This window comes from Phyllostomus hastatus, unplaced genomic scaffold (genome assembly GCF_019186645.2).
Source record: "Phyllostomus hastatus isolate PE091 unplaced genomic scaffold, TTU_PhHast_1.1 phas_contig_159, whole genome shotgun sequence".
In the NCBI taxonomy this organism is placed as follows: domain Eukaryota; kingdom Metazoa; phylum Chordata; class Mammalia; order Chiroptera; family Phyllostomidae; genus Phyllostomus; species Phyllostomus hastatus.
In genome coordinates this window covers 13147525-13160323 of record NW_025333640.1, presented here as the reverse complement: position 1 = coordinate 13160323, position 12799 = coordinate 13147525, and the positions used below count along the sequence as shown (strand labels likewise).

At 37.1% G+C, this 12799-nt stretch overlaps 1 protein-coding gene across 2 annotated transcripts in view; it reads right to left on the bottom strand.

The window, feature by feature from the left end:
• Positions 1-96: 96 nt before the first annotated feature.
• Positions 97-12799, bottom strand: part of LOC123813846 (probable ATP-dependent RNA helicase DDX60) — a 100550-nt gene continuing 87847 nt past the window's right edge. For both annotated transcript variants that reach the window (XM_045831261.1, XM_045831262.1), the window contains 5 exons: positions 11067-11214; positions 9624-9766; positions 6809-6960; positions 5634-5696; positions 97-1971 (listed from right to left, as the gene is read on the bottom strand). In XM_045831261.1, the coding sequence (XP_045687217.1) occupies positions 1872-1971; positions 5634-5696; positions 6809-6960; positions 9624-9766; positions 11067-11214 (606 nt within the window). In that variant the 3' untranslated portion in view covers positions 97-1871. The remainder of the gene's footprint in view (positions 1972-5633; positions 5697-6808; positions 6961-9623; positions 9767-11066; positions 11215-12799) is intronic.

Below are 12799 nucleotides of genomic sequence, written 5' to 3'. Positions count from 1 at the left end.
ATACATAGGTGATTATGATGATGATGATGACACTAAAATGCCTTGTATAGTTCTTGACATACAGTTATTATTGTTACACAAAGACACTCACACACATACACAACAGATAAGTTTATTAACTACATAGCATCCTAATTATTCACCATTCATCAAGTGGAAGTGGATCATCATAAAGGTCTTCATCCTGTTTTCTTTGCATTGCATAGGTGGAGGAGGACCAAGAGGAGGAGATGTTGGTCTTGCTGTCACACAGGTGGCAGCCACAAAAGAGGAGAAGGTGGAAGAAGAGGCAGATACTCTCAGCGTAACTTTATAGAAATACATCTCAATTTCTGTCTGACTTTTTTTGCTTTCCCATTTCTCTCAAAATGTTTCTATACAGTACACATCCTTCTTCCACCATTTGCTTTAGTTACAATGTCTGCATCACAGAAGGGTCCGTGTTGTAAAAGAAGCCGAAGCAGTCTTCAATAATCAGAAGGCTTCTGCCTGACTGTCTAATGTCACTTTGCCTCCAGGCCCTGCTTCTTCCACATCTTCCTCATCGCCTGGCCTGGGCTTGGAAGCACTCATCTGCTGCAAGTCGTCTTCTGTTAACTCCTCCAGGGCGGTGTCTTTAGCTCTTGAATTTCTTGAAGATCCATACCTTGAAACCCTTCACCACCATCACATATCCACAGTCTTTTCCATAATTTATTTGATTGGCTCTGTCATATTTTATGGTAGTAAACAATAAAATAGACTAGTATCTACATATATTTTATGCATTCATGACACACCTAATTTTTTCTTAATTTTTTGATATTCTAATATCTACAGTTCATTTGTGAGTTTTTTCAAATTGTCATGTCTCTAAAAAATTGTAATATATTTATTGAAAAAATCCACGTGTAAATGGACCCACACAGTTCAAGCCCATGTTGTTGAAAGGTAAAATGTATGTATAAAATATTATATAAAATTCATATATGTGTGCAAATGGATTCACAGATGCATAGATTTAACATAAAGAGACCAGTGGTAGGTAGATTACACCCACTTTATTTCTTTGTAGTTTTCAAGCCACTTTTTACAATTAAAATCAAACCAAATCATCAGCTACATTTAACTTTAAAATATCAGAGAATTTTATAAACAAAACTCTCATTTACAATTTTAAATTAGCAGTTTAAGATCACCGGAAGATACTGTTTTAATGGCCACATATCTAAGTTACATCATCACATTCAGGTCAATTAGAGAGAATATATTTTAACTTCAGGATACTGTTATCATTTATTTTAGCCTTAGTAAAATACTTTACAAATGATGACATTAAGGTGAAAAATATTCTAAATGTAATATTTGGTTAAGTCTCACAAATTAAAAATTATTTTTCAATCACATACAAAGTCCCTGTATTTTCTCAGTCAATCTGAAACTAGCTGCCACCTAAGCATGATTACTCAACTATACAAAGAAATGAAAAGTCAGAAACATTAAATAATTCATACAATGGCACTCCTGAGAGAACACGGCAGGTTTGGAGCCACTCTGGTTCCAAAGTGCTCATTCTACTTAACCACATATACATTTCTTTTTTTTTTTTAAGATTTTATTTATTTATTTTTAGAGAGGGGAAGGGAGGGAGGGAGAGAGAGATCAGTGTGTGGTTGCCTCTCACATGGCCCCCACTGGGCGGCAACCCAGGCATGTGCCCTGACTGGAATCATACCAGCAACCCTTTGGTTTGCAATCTGAGCTCAATCCACTGAGCTACACAAGCCAGGGCTCATCACATATGTATCTCTGAAAAAAGGGATGAGAATCATAAAATATGGCTTGAAAAATGCCCATGGAGATATTTTAAGTGGTTTGAATAGACTTTGTTTTTAGACTTTCTTAAGTTTTCCAGAAAAGGTTTCACTCAGTTGTTCAAATGCCAGGACCACATTGTCTTCTTCATTTTCACATAGCTCCCGCAAAGAAACACTGTAAATAAAAATAAATACATATAAAACACCTGTTTTAGAGGAGTCATCAGTATTATAAGAAGAAATTTTCCCAGGTAGGCAGAATTAAGGAAATCTTACTAGAAGATGAAATGTTAGAAAAAATAAAGAATAATTGTTGGGAACCACCCTGTCTGCTTTCAGAAGCTGTAACCCCCCATGGCTAAGGCTGACCATAAGCCACTAAGGAGATAAAGCTTATCTCCCTGGCAGGGGCACTGCCTCTGCTCCCTTTCACTTTACCCTGCTTGGTCCTGGGCAGATGACTGGTTAACCAATGACAGGTAAGATCCCTCACAGAAGGGATGACCTAAGACAGGCGTAGTCACGAAGGGGCCCTCAGGGAAGGACTTGGGGGACTATAAAAAAATGGATTGATTGACCCTCGCCCCTCAGCTTTGACATAGCCTGAGTCATTCTATCTATAAGTAGTCTCCTAGTCTCATGGCTGCCTTACTTCTCCTGCCTAATTTAAGCCTGAAACAATGCAGGAAGTGGGTGTGGCCCTGGGCAGGAACAGGTTGTTCCCTGGGTGATCAGGCCTAAGAAAGAATACATAAGATCCTGTGAAACCTGCTTTGCTAAGAATGTCCTCAGCTTTCTGATAAGGGTCCAAGCATGAAATGAAATTGTTTTCCAAAGGTTTGTAGCCCTTTAGCTAATGTATATCTTTGAAGTAACTCCTTAAAGTCTGTGCTAAGCCGTTCCAAGGACGAAATATAACCAGATCAATCACTTATATCATTCCCTTGCATTTGCAACATTCTTTTCTTGGTTATCTGTAAAAAGTATTCACTTAAAGCAAACCCAAGCATAATGAATGAGGACCTTCCTTGATGTAATCTCCCAGAAAAGCAATAAAAGCTTGTGCAGGCAGGGGACGGGGTGTTCTCTCTCTTTCAGAGAGTGGCCATGCCGTCCCTTTTCTCCACAGGACTTCTGCAGTCCATGTGATTTTGTTCATCACATCCACAACACTGAGGACACCACTGGCCAGAGTTCACATCAAATAATAACAAATATTTATTTTAAAAAACTGTGTACAAAAAAACAAAGATAACAAGACAATTCCCAGTCTATTACTGTAGCCCATGTCCATTACTAAGAGGATGTTAGAGCCATCAAACTCCATGTAACCTGATCCCTCCATGTAACCTGATCCCATGTAACCTGATCCCCCCCTCCCTTCAATAGCAGCCACCAAAATTTTCCTTCTTTTCTACCGCAATTTCCCATGAAGTCATTTCGTGGGTTTTTTCTGCTACTGTGTCCAGTATATACTGAAATCCACAGGCAATTGCCTCTATGAAGAGCAAAATACTCCTTCCTTTATCTAGATGTCTAAGAAAAATAAAGAAAACATGGCATGGTATACACAATAATGACCCTCCAAAGATATGCCCAGAAATTTGGGAATATGTTAGGTTACATGGCAAAGGAGAACTGAGGTTGCTAATAATCAGCTGACCTCGACACAGGGGTATTACCCTGGATTATCTCGATAGGCCCAAGACCCTTAAGTCTCAAAGGTCCTGATTAGTAGAAGAGGGAGGCAGGAGAAAATTATCTCAGAGTGATGCAAGGTGAGACTCCACCCACCAATGCTGACTTTGGACCTAGAAAGGGGCCACGATGGAAGTATTCCAGCAGCCTCTAGAAGCTGGAATAAATAGGAAAAGAGATTCTCCCAAAGTCTCCAGAAAGGAAGGCAAGCCTGCCAACACTCTGATTTTAGCTCATTGAGGCCCATTTTGAACTTCTGGCCTCCAAACTTGTAAGAATCAGTTGGTGTAGTTTTACACCACCAAGTTTGTGGTACAACAATTTGTTACAGCAGCAATAAGAAACTAAAATACAGGTGACAAGAAAGGAGAGAGGAAATTCAAAAATGAACACTGCAGCTGGGCTGATCAAGGACTGAAAACAACCAAGATCTGACTTTCATCAGCCTTCTATCATCATATCTACCTTAATTCCCCTAGATTTCCAATCTTCTTCCTAGTGTCTTCACTGACCTACCAAAATGAATGACCAGATCTCTGTTCACAACTTCGCATTTCCTCCTCGTCACAGACATAATTATGACTACGGAACATTTTTCTCCTGAAGGATATTCCACAGATGTTATGACACACTATTTGTGGTTGTCAGAACCCACATCTCATCGGCACACCTATGTTTCCCATGTACCTCAAACAGAAACCCCGGCCTCCTCACCAAAAGCATGAAATGTATCGACAATTTCTTTGAATTGTTTAATTTTTATTTTTACTTTACTTAAGTAAAGCTGGAATACAATATTATATGAGTCTCGGGTGTGCAACAGAGTTAGTTAACATTTACATTCCTTACAGTGTGATCACCAGCCTGTCTAGCAATCAGCTGTCACTCTGCAGACTTACCCCCCACTCTTGACAGCACTCCCTTTCGCCTCTGTCACCCACCCCCTGCCTCACTCTCTCTCCACTGGCAACTGTTGGCTTGATCTCTCTTTCTATGAGTCTGCCTTTGTTTGCCTTTGTTTGTACATTTATTTGGGATTTTTTTTTTAGATTCCACTATCTCATAAGTATGTCACTTCTTCAACATTACTTCTCTTTCCTTACTTCAGAACCCCACCCCTCCCACCTGCATGGCTGTGACAGCCTTTGCATCTCTACCAGGCACATAAAACATAACACACATACTCTGTCACGCACACACCACAGACCCGCATCACACTCGTTTGCATGCACTGTCTACACACTGCTCAAAATTGTGAGCTCAAACTCCATGGTATGACAACGAAGACCCTTTCCAATATACATCCAAACTGCCTTCGATGCTGCTTTAAGCAACTCAGCACCTCCGTATCCCTATCACTACCCCACGTTCTACATGCCAAGACATTGTGTTTGCGGCCTGCGCCCCACCCATCAGGCCCTTTCTCACTTCTGTTCTTTGAAAACACTATTCCCTCTGCCCCATCCTTTAAGAATTTGTCAAAAAAAATATTTCATTGGAGAATCCTTCTCTGAATTCAAGAAAAAATAGGTCACCTTTGATCCATCAGCCTAGCACTTACTACCTTTGTAATATCTGCAAGTCAGTTTCCTCTCAAAACAGTAAGGTTTGCTTAAAGCAGGAATTGATTTAATAATTCTCTGTATCTCAAATATTTATACTATACCTCAAACCAATAACACTTCAATACTTTTATAAAAATGAATGATTAAGTGATTTTCCTAGGCTCAGCTTTTGAGACAGCTCCAAAGTCTCTGAAGTTTCTTGGAATTCTCTGGAGACTGTAACTTGGATAACTCTACACACTTAAGGATTACTCAACCTAGAGCAGCTCCCTCTGTTCCACCATCCTAAAAGTTTCCTTCTCCATATAAAAAGCCCAAACGTGTCTGATTCATCTCAGATAAAAGACATAAAATGACCTGATTTAAAAAAAAAACATAATGGAGGGATTCACAGCAAATTATATGTAGGTGTACATTTTTTAAAGTAAGTGACAGAAAAATGAACATTCATAAAGTATAGAAGTGTATGCAGATCGAGGTTCAATGACATCTTTAAGCATGAGCTCGACATTTTTTAACTGACCACTAAATTTGCTGGAAAGCTCAGAGTTAGTATTTAAAATATAGAACATACCTGATAGATTTAACGGTGAGTGAAAAATCTTTCAACAACCGATAAGCTTCACTTTCATTCATCCTAAACAAAACAATATTTGGAAAATTAATGGTGTGAAAATATTAAAGAACTGATTTCATAATTGAAATGCTAGATTTGTCAATAAAAATAGATTACTTTTGTCTATAAAGATGCATTTACCAGAATCGTTTCTGCCACAGACTCCCAGATGATGATTTAATCTGTGGAAGTGATAATTGTGCATTTGAGTCACAAGGATCACAGCCACAGATAATCAAAGCACACCAGAGGCTGACCATCCGTGGACAAAACCCTAGTAGGAAAGTAAAGCTCAAGACAGTGAATGAGAGCCAGAGAATCAGAGAGAAGAGTCCAATAAATTATTTACTAATATCACAAAGTTTTATTCACAATAATGAGTCATATTTTCCAAAAGATGGAAATTTCTCAAGTGTCAGAAGTTATAAATACTTTAATTTGATAAGGACGGTTCCAATTTTATGTCAAATGCACACTGAATTCCTGATTGGAGTGATGGAATGCCCCTCCCCACACCTCTGTGCTCTGTGCCCAGGCCAATAAATCCAAGAGGACTTATTCCTGCTGACTACTTTTAAAAATGGCTTCCCGGCCAAAGGGCTAAAACAATTGTTTTTTCAGTCCTCAAATGTGTGAATTATATGCTTTCTATATAGTTCTCTCCGATAATGGAGAGCATGGCATTATTTGTTATTATTACTCAGTTTTAAAATATTTAATAATGAATAAATAGGATACTTAATAAATGAAAATATACCTGTGAGTATGTGCAAATATACCTTTAGAGTATATCTTTATGCCAAGGGAGTCAGCCTAATTCCCAAGATTTTTTCTGGTAAACCACAAACAAAAACAACAAAGAAATTGTTTTTTTCTCTTGCCATTAGTCTATAAGAATAAAAATTCCAGTATGATTAGCATGATTAACTCATATTTGAAACTGCAAAAGGCTTTTGCCTAAAATTTACTACGTGAAATGAATTTGAGAAAGAGAGAGCTAGAGATCAACATAGAGATGGAGATGAACACAGATATAGAAAGAGAGACAGAGATGAAACGCATAGACATGGATGTGGATATGGAGATTGAAATAGAGGTAGCAAGCAATACATATGGAGGCAAATGAAATATACCTGTTGTCCTGGACTAATCCCAGCAGGGAACCGTGTTTATAGAAGTCAAGTACATAGGCATTGAGTGGCATTCTTCTTCCTTGGCTATCATACCTCTGTGGCCAAAGCAAAGGAGCCTGAGCGTGACTGATACCAATTGTGTGCAGAATGACCTGAGGAAATACAATTTTTTCTTAATTTGTTGTTCTGCATAAAGAAAGTTTATAATTCCTTACATTGTGCTTTTCAGTTTCTTCCTTTAACCCATATGTTTAAAGCACACTCTTTCAGTAAGGGAAGAGAATGGCATTCAAACACACTGGGCAGTGCCACCCTAAGCCAGCCCAGAGAATGGCGTGGCTCCACCTGAGGACATCATTGCCTCACAGTAAGCACGCTGATGGTGGCTTCAACCATCCAGCTTAGAATACAGCTAGACTCACTAGGAAGGGAAAGCTGATTTAAAATTTTATCACTATCCTAATTGGTATAGGAAATATCTTCATAAACACAGTATCAGGGAGTTAGTACTTTTCTCAACAATGCTAACAATTTGTATAATCCAGTTACCAGAATAAAAAGGAAGGGCAGGAAGGAGGGAAGACAGGAAGGAAAATAAGAAAAGAAAGAAAACCAAAGAGCATGTCTGCTCTTTTCTTGAAAACTATATTTGGCAGAGCCAAAATAGGAATACTAGTATGTTGCTAGTAAGAGTATAAATTGGGGCAACTATTTTCTAAAATGACTGGGCTGTAGATAGAAAATCACTATTACTAACATTTCTTGTAATATTTACATTCCATTATGATCCAAAAAATCATTTTGACCCTAAAAATCCAGGTAATTTATACTCAAAGGCAACTATTGCACACGTGTACCAGGTGTTCACAGCAGCCCCATGAATAACAAAGACTAGAAACAAACAAAAACGCTAATTAACAGGAGAAGAGATCGACAGGTTTTTTCCCTTTCATATTATGCAATATAATGAAGTAGTAAATATAAAACAAAGTTTCACATCACAACATGAATGAGTCTTAGAGGCATAGTGTTGGGCATAAAAGAGCAACTGCCAGGAGACCACAGTATTTCTTCACTTTTATAAAATTCAAAAGCAGCAAAAATAAAATGTGATTTTGGAATCTGACATTGGTAAAAGATAAATAAAACCACAAAGTTTAGGATAGTTGCTGTCACAGGGAAAAGAGGTGAGACAATTGAATGAAATAGAGAAGGAGCACATAAGTTCTTATTAGTTTTATGCCTTCTAACTTATCTGTATGCCATTTAAAGATAGGTGCCCTGGTTGGTGTGGCTCAGTGGACTGAGTGCCAGTCTGTGAACCAAAGGGTCGCTGGCTCAATCCCCAGTCAGGGCACATGCCTGGATTGTGGGCCAGGTCCCCAGTGGGGGGCGCTAGAGAGGCAATCGGACATTGATGTTTCTCTCCCTCTCTTTCTCCCTCCCTTCCCCTCTGTCTAAAAATAAATAAATAAATCTTTAAAAAAATAAAGATACGTATGCATGCATATTTAGTATTATACTAAAATGGAACAAACAAAAGAAGCAAAATATGTTTAACGACTTATAACTTACACTAGTAAAGTAAATTTGTATAGAGTGAGTGGGGTAAGGCTAGGAGCATGTTACCACAAGCAATACTCTGGAAACATGCACAAGTGCAAGATGCTTCAAAACAGAGGAGACAGATGCACCCTCTTCTCTCTAGCACATCATCAATAACACCTATGAGTCTGAGTCACTTCATACCCTGAACCTTAAAGTCAGTGTTAATTCATAGTGATTATAGGGCAGTAAAACACAGACATTATATCCTACTATAACTGTATCACCATCTCTTCAAAAGCCATGGCAAAACTTGTACATGGAAAGGAAACAAAAGTGAATGGTACATAATGTCCATAATTTGAACTAATCATATGCTAGAGAGAAGGGGAAATTATAATTAATAATCAATATCTTGTTTCAATGTAAAAGAAAAATATTCTAAATTCCCTTATGTAAATAATTGTGGTCATACAAATAAAATACAAAAAAAGAGACCTCCATAAAATTATTGGTCTTCTAAGCTGAAGTACACACCTTTATTATTTCTGTGCTAGAAATCTATATTTTTCAAAGGCAGTTTATTATAAATAAGACTATTCAGATGGGTTAAATCTCTACAAAGCTATCCACATAGAGCTTCACACAGGATTTGGAGCAGTGGTCTCCACCTTGATTTGTTTTATTTTTTGTTCTTTTTGCCTTGAACATCACTTCCTTTATTTTTTTATTTCATCATTCAATTACAGTTTTATATTCAATATTACTATGTGTATCAAATGTAGAAAAACTTATTTTCTCTCTCAAAGTTTGTATTGAGATATAAATTAAATTTCTGAGAGTTTAATCTAATGGTCAAATGAATTAGTCAGCATATACCAACTGTGTGAAATTCTTCATACTCCATTTTGAACATCAGTGGTCCAGAGTATACCGCTACAGCATCTGTAGGGATACTGGGGAAGCCTGAAGATAGTCTTGGGTGTTCTTTTCACTGCAAACTGTGTCAATGTTCCCTCAAGTCTTCAAGGTGGAAGAAAAGCTGTGGCCCTGGAAGTTTTATACAGTAGAGCAGGGTCCCTCAGGCCAATACTGAGAAACAAATCATACTGGCCCCATGAGCACCATTTCCTGAATATATCTCTGTTGACGCACCTAGGTTTTATTTTTCACTTTGGGAAATTTGCAGTCCTTTCTAAGCTGCCTGGAAGTGTAAATCTATTTTTTTTCCTTAAAGACTTTTTATTTATAAACCCCATGCTCAACTTACATGGTCTGGAGTTTCTGGCTGAAGCAAATCACCATCAGAGTTCCCAGAGAGACAAACAAATGGAGAAATAGCTCTTCTTCCTTCCTTGCAGCTCATCAAGTGAGACACAAGTTGGGAGTCTTCACATTCTTGACCCGTGAAGTCTGGCCATGACAGATTGGGAAAGATTCGTTTTAAAAACTAGCCCAGTTATTAAGCCTGATGTACCTGCTCTAGACCAGGAAGCTTTCCAAGGCCAACACCATGATGAAGAATGGGTAAGATTTGTCATATGAAGCGAATAGCATGTCTTGGCACAGAATTTATTCAATAAATGTTAGCTACTAATATCATCATCAATATTACAAATTTTTGTTTTCTATTTCATTTGCTTTGATCAACAGGTAATAAAACACTAAATTTAAATTATAAGCTCCTTTAACACAGAATTGTTGTTATTACCTTGGTACTTTTTCTCCCACCAAACTCAGATTTGGCCTCAGAATCTTTCTAGACAGGGCGTTCCCAGTAGCCACCATCAGTGGGTTTGGAAATGGCATATGAGAAGAAATATTTTTTGCATTCCTGGCTCTTACAAAGCACTGGTTCATGTGCTCCAAACTGGCTCTAATGTAATGGAGGTAAGGTATTCACACACTCCTAGTCTCCTCTGGGATGCTTACAGTGCTGCACTGATATTCTCTGCTTTCATTCATGTTGCTTCCCACTTTAATAGGGGCCGGAAGCTACAAGCTCCACTTCCTTGACTTTTTTCGATTGAGGACATTAGGGTATGATGCAACCAGAAAATTACTGCCCACAGTTCAACCCTTTCCCTTTATCCCAGTAACGTCTTCCCTCTTTACTTTCCCCTGGAAGAGTTCCATGCAACAGCTTATGAAAAACAATAGCAAAGTTTAACAGTGTGTGTCTATGTGCTAGGCACAGTTTTAAGATATTCACACATGTTAATTTCATTATCTTAATCTCACTCAAACCAAATAATGTGATTCTCTTATTCACGTATCTGTTGAGAAAATTGAGGAATGAATATGGAGTCATTTGTCCAAGGATTCACTGATAATAAGTAGCAGATCCACAGTTTGGAGCCAGGTATCTGCTGAGAGTTGATCTTCATGAACACTCTGCGTATTTCCTCGCAAGGAAAAAAGTGACAGAATAGTCTCTAGTTTCTCTTCATCTCATATATGCCCTTACTCCATTTTCCAGGTTTGACCCCAAACCAACCTTTCATCAAGATGGCTTATAAATGACTATTGACTTTCATTCTCCATTGCCCTTTTAGCTTCTAATAGTTTATTTGTTTGGAAAGCAAGAAGGAATCCCCCTATTTTAAGGCAGACTGATATTTTCAGGAGTCTCTTATTCTTCTGGGGTGCACTATTCTTAGGTAAAATTATACACACTTTAAATTGTTTCACGATGAAGATAAGATATACTTACCTATTTTTGACAATGGCAGTTGATATTCCTGTTTCATATCAGCCAGTTTGGAAACAATTAGTAGGAAGGAGGCAAAATCCTTTGTAACTGTCCTGTTATACTTATGTAAAGCAGCATCAAAATCCTTGGGGAGGTCCTCGAGGAACACCTAAATCACCAAGGAGATCATTAAGAGCACCATATGGCCAAATATTTTTCCTCTGAAAAATACTTATACTTTCCTTGAAAAACTAAAATTTTGGAAGAAAGGCAAAGAATGTTGCAATCGAATCCTACATTTATTTATCTATCCAATAATGTAATCATTCTGTTCCCTCACCCAGGAAATGAAGGTGAAATTCATTTTTGTTTCTACTTGCATTTACAAAACCATCACTTTTACTCGAAAAATGTGTTTTCATACTATTTAATCAAAACCAAATTTTAAGCAGCAACATGGTTTCAAATGACATTAGAGCTATGAATAATTTTAAAAATCTAGTCACACATTTGGAGAGCAAGCACCAACATAAAATACATTGCATGCCAAGAATAAATCTCACTTGATTGTGAGGGTTTATAAAACCTCCCTAGTTTCATTTTGCTAATCTTTTGCTAATGGTTCTACCACATTACAATATTAAAACTAATAAACAAAATTAGTAAAGTTGCAGGATACAATATCAACATTTAAAAATCAGTGGTGTTTCTAGACACTAAGTATCTGAAAAGGAAATTAAAGCAATCTCATTCACAATAGCATCAAAAAGAATAAAAGACTTAAAAATAAACTTAATCAAGGAGGTGAAACATTTCTGATGAAAGAAACTATAGCAGACGTGATGATGGAAAGACATGCCATGCTCACGGATTGGAAGAATTAATACTGTTATGATGTCAACACTTCCCAACTTGACCTACAGATTCAGTGCAATTCTTAACAAAGTCTCAATGGTATTTTTTACAGAAGTAGAAAAAAATCTTTACATTCATATGGAATTACAAAAGATCTTGAATGGACAAATTTATCTTGATAAAGAAGAACAAAACTGGAGGCATCACATATCCTGGTTTCAGAATACACTACAAAGCTATGTGATTAAAATGGTATGGTGCCAGCATGACTGACAAGTAGATCAATGGAACAGAATAGAGGCTCCAAAAATCACTCCCCAGATATTTGGTTAACAGATCTTTAATAAGGGTGCCATGAGCACACAGTGGGGAAAGCAGAGTCTCTGTAACAAATAGTGTTGGCAAAACTTGACATACATATGTAAAAGAGTAAAATTGTTCCTTTATCACACACTATACAGAAAAATAAACTCAAAATGAATTAAAGATTTAAATGTAAGACCTGAAACTATAAAACTCATAGAAGAAAATATAGGAATATTGGTGTTAGTAATGATTTTTTAATATAACACCAGAGTGTAGGCAACAAAAATAAAAATAAACACATGGAATTATAGCAAACTAAAAAATTCTGCATAGATAAGAAATAATCAACAAATTGAAAAGGCATTTTCAGAATGGGAGAAAATATTTCTAAACCACTAGCAGATAAATGGATAAGATTATGTGGTACATACATACAATGGAACATTATTTAGCCTTTAATAAAAGGAAACCCTATCATTTACAACAACATGGATGAATTTAGAGCACATTATGCAAAGTAAATAAGCCAATAAAAAGGGTCAAATACTGTATAAATCCTCTTATTAAAATAGTCATGCATTGAAGTAGAGAAT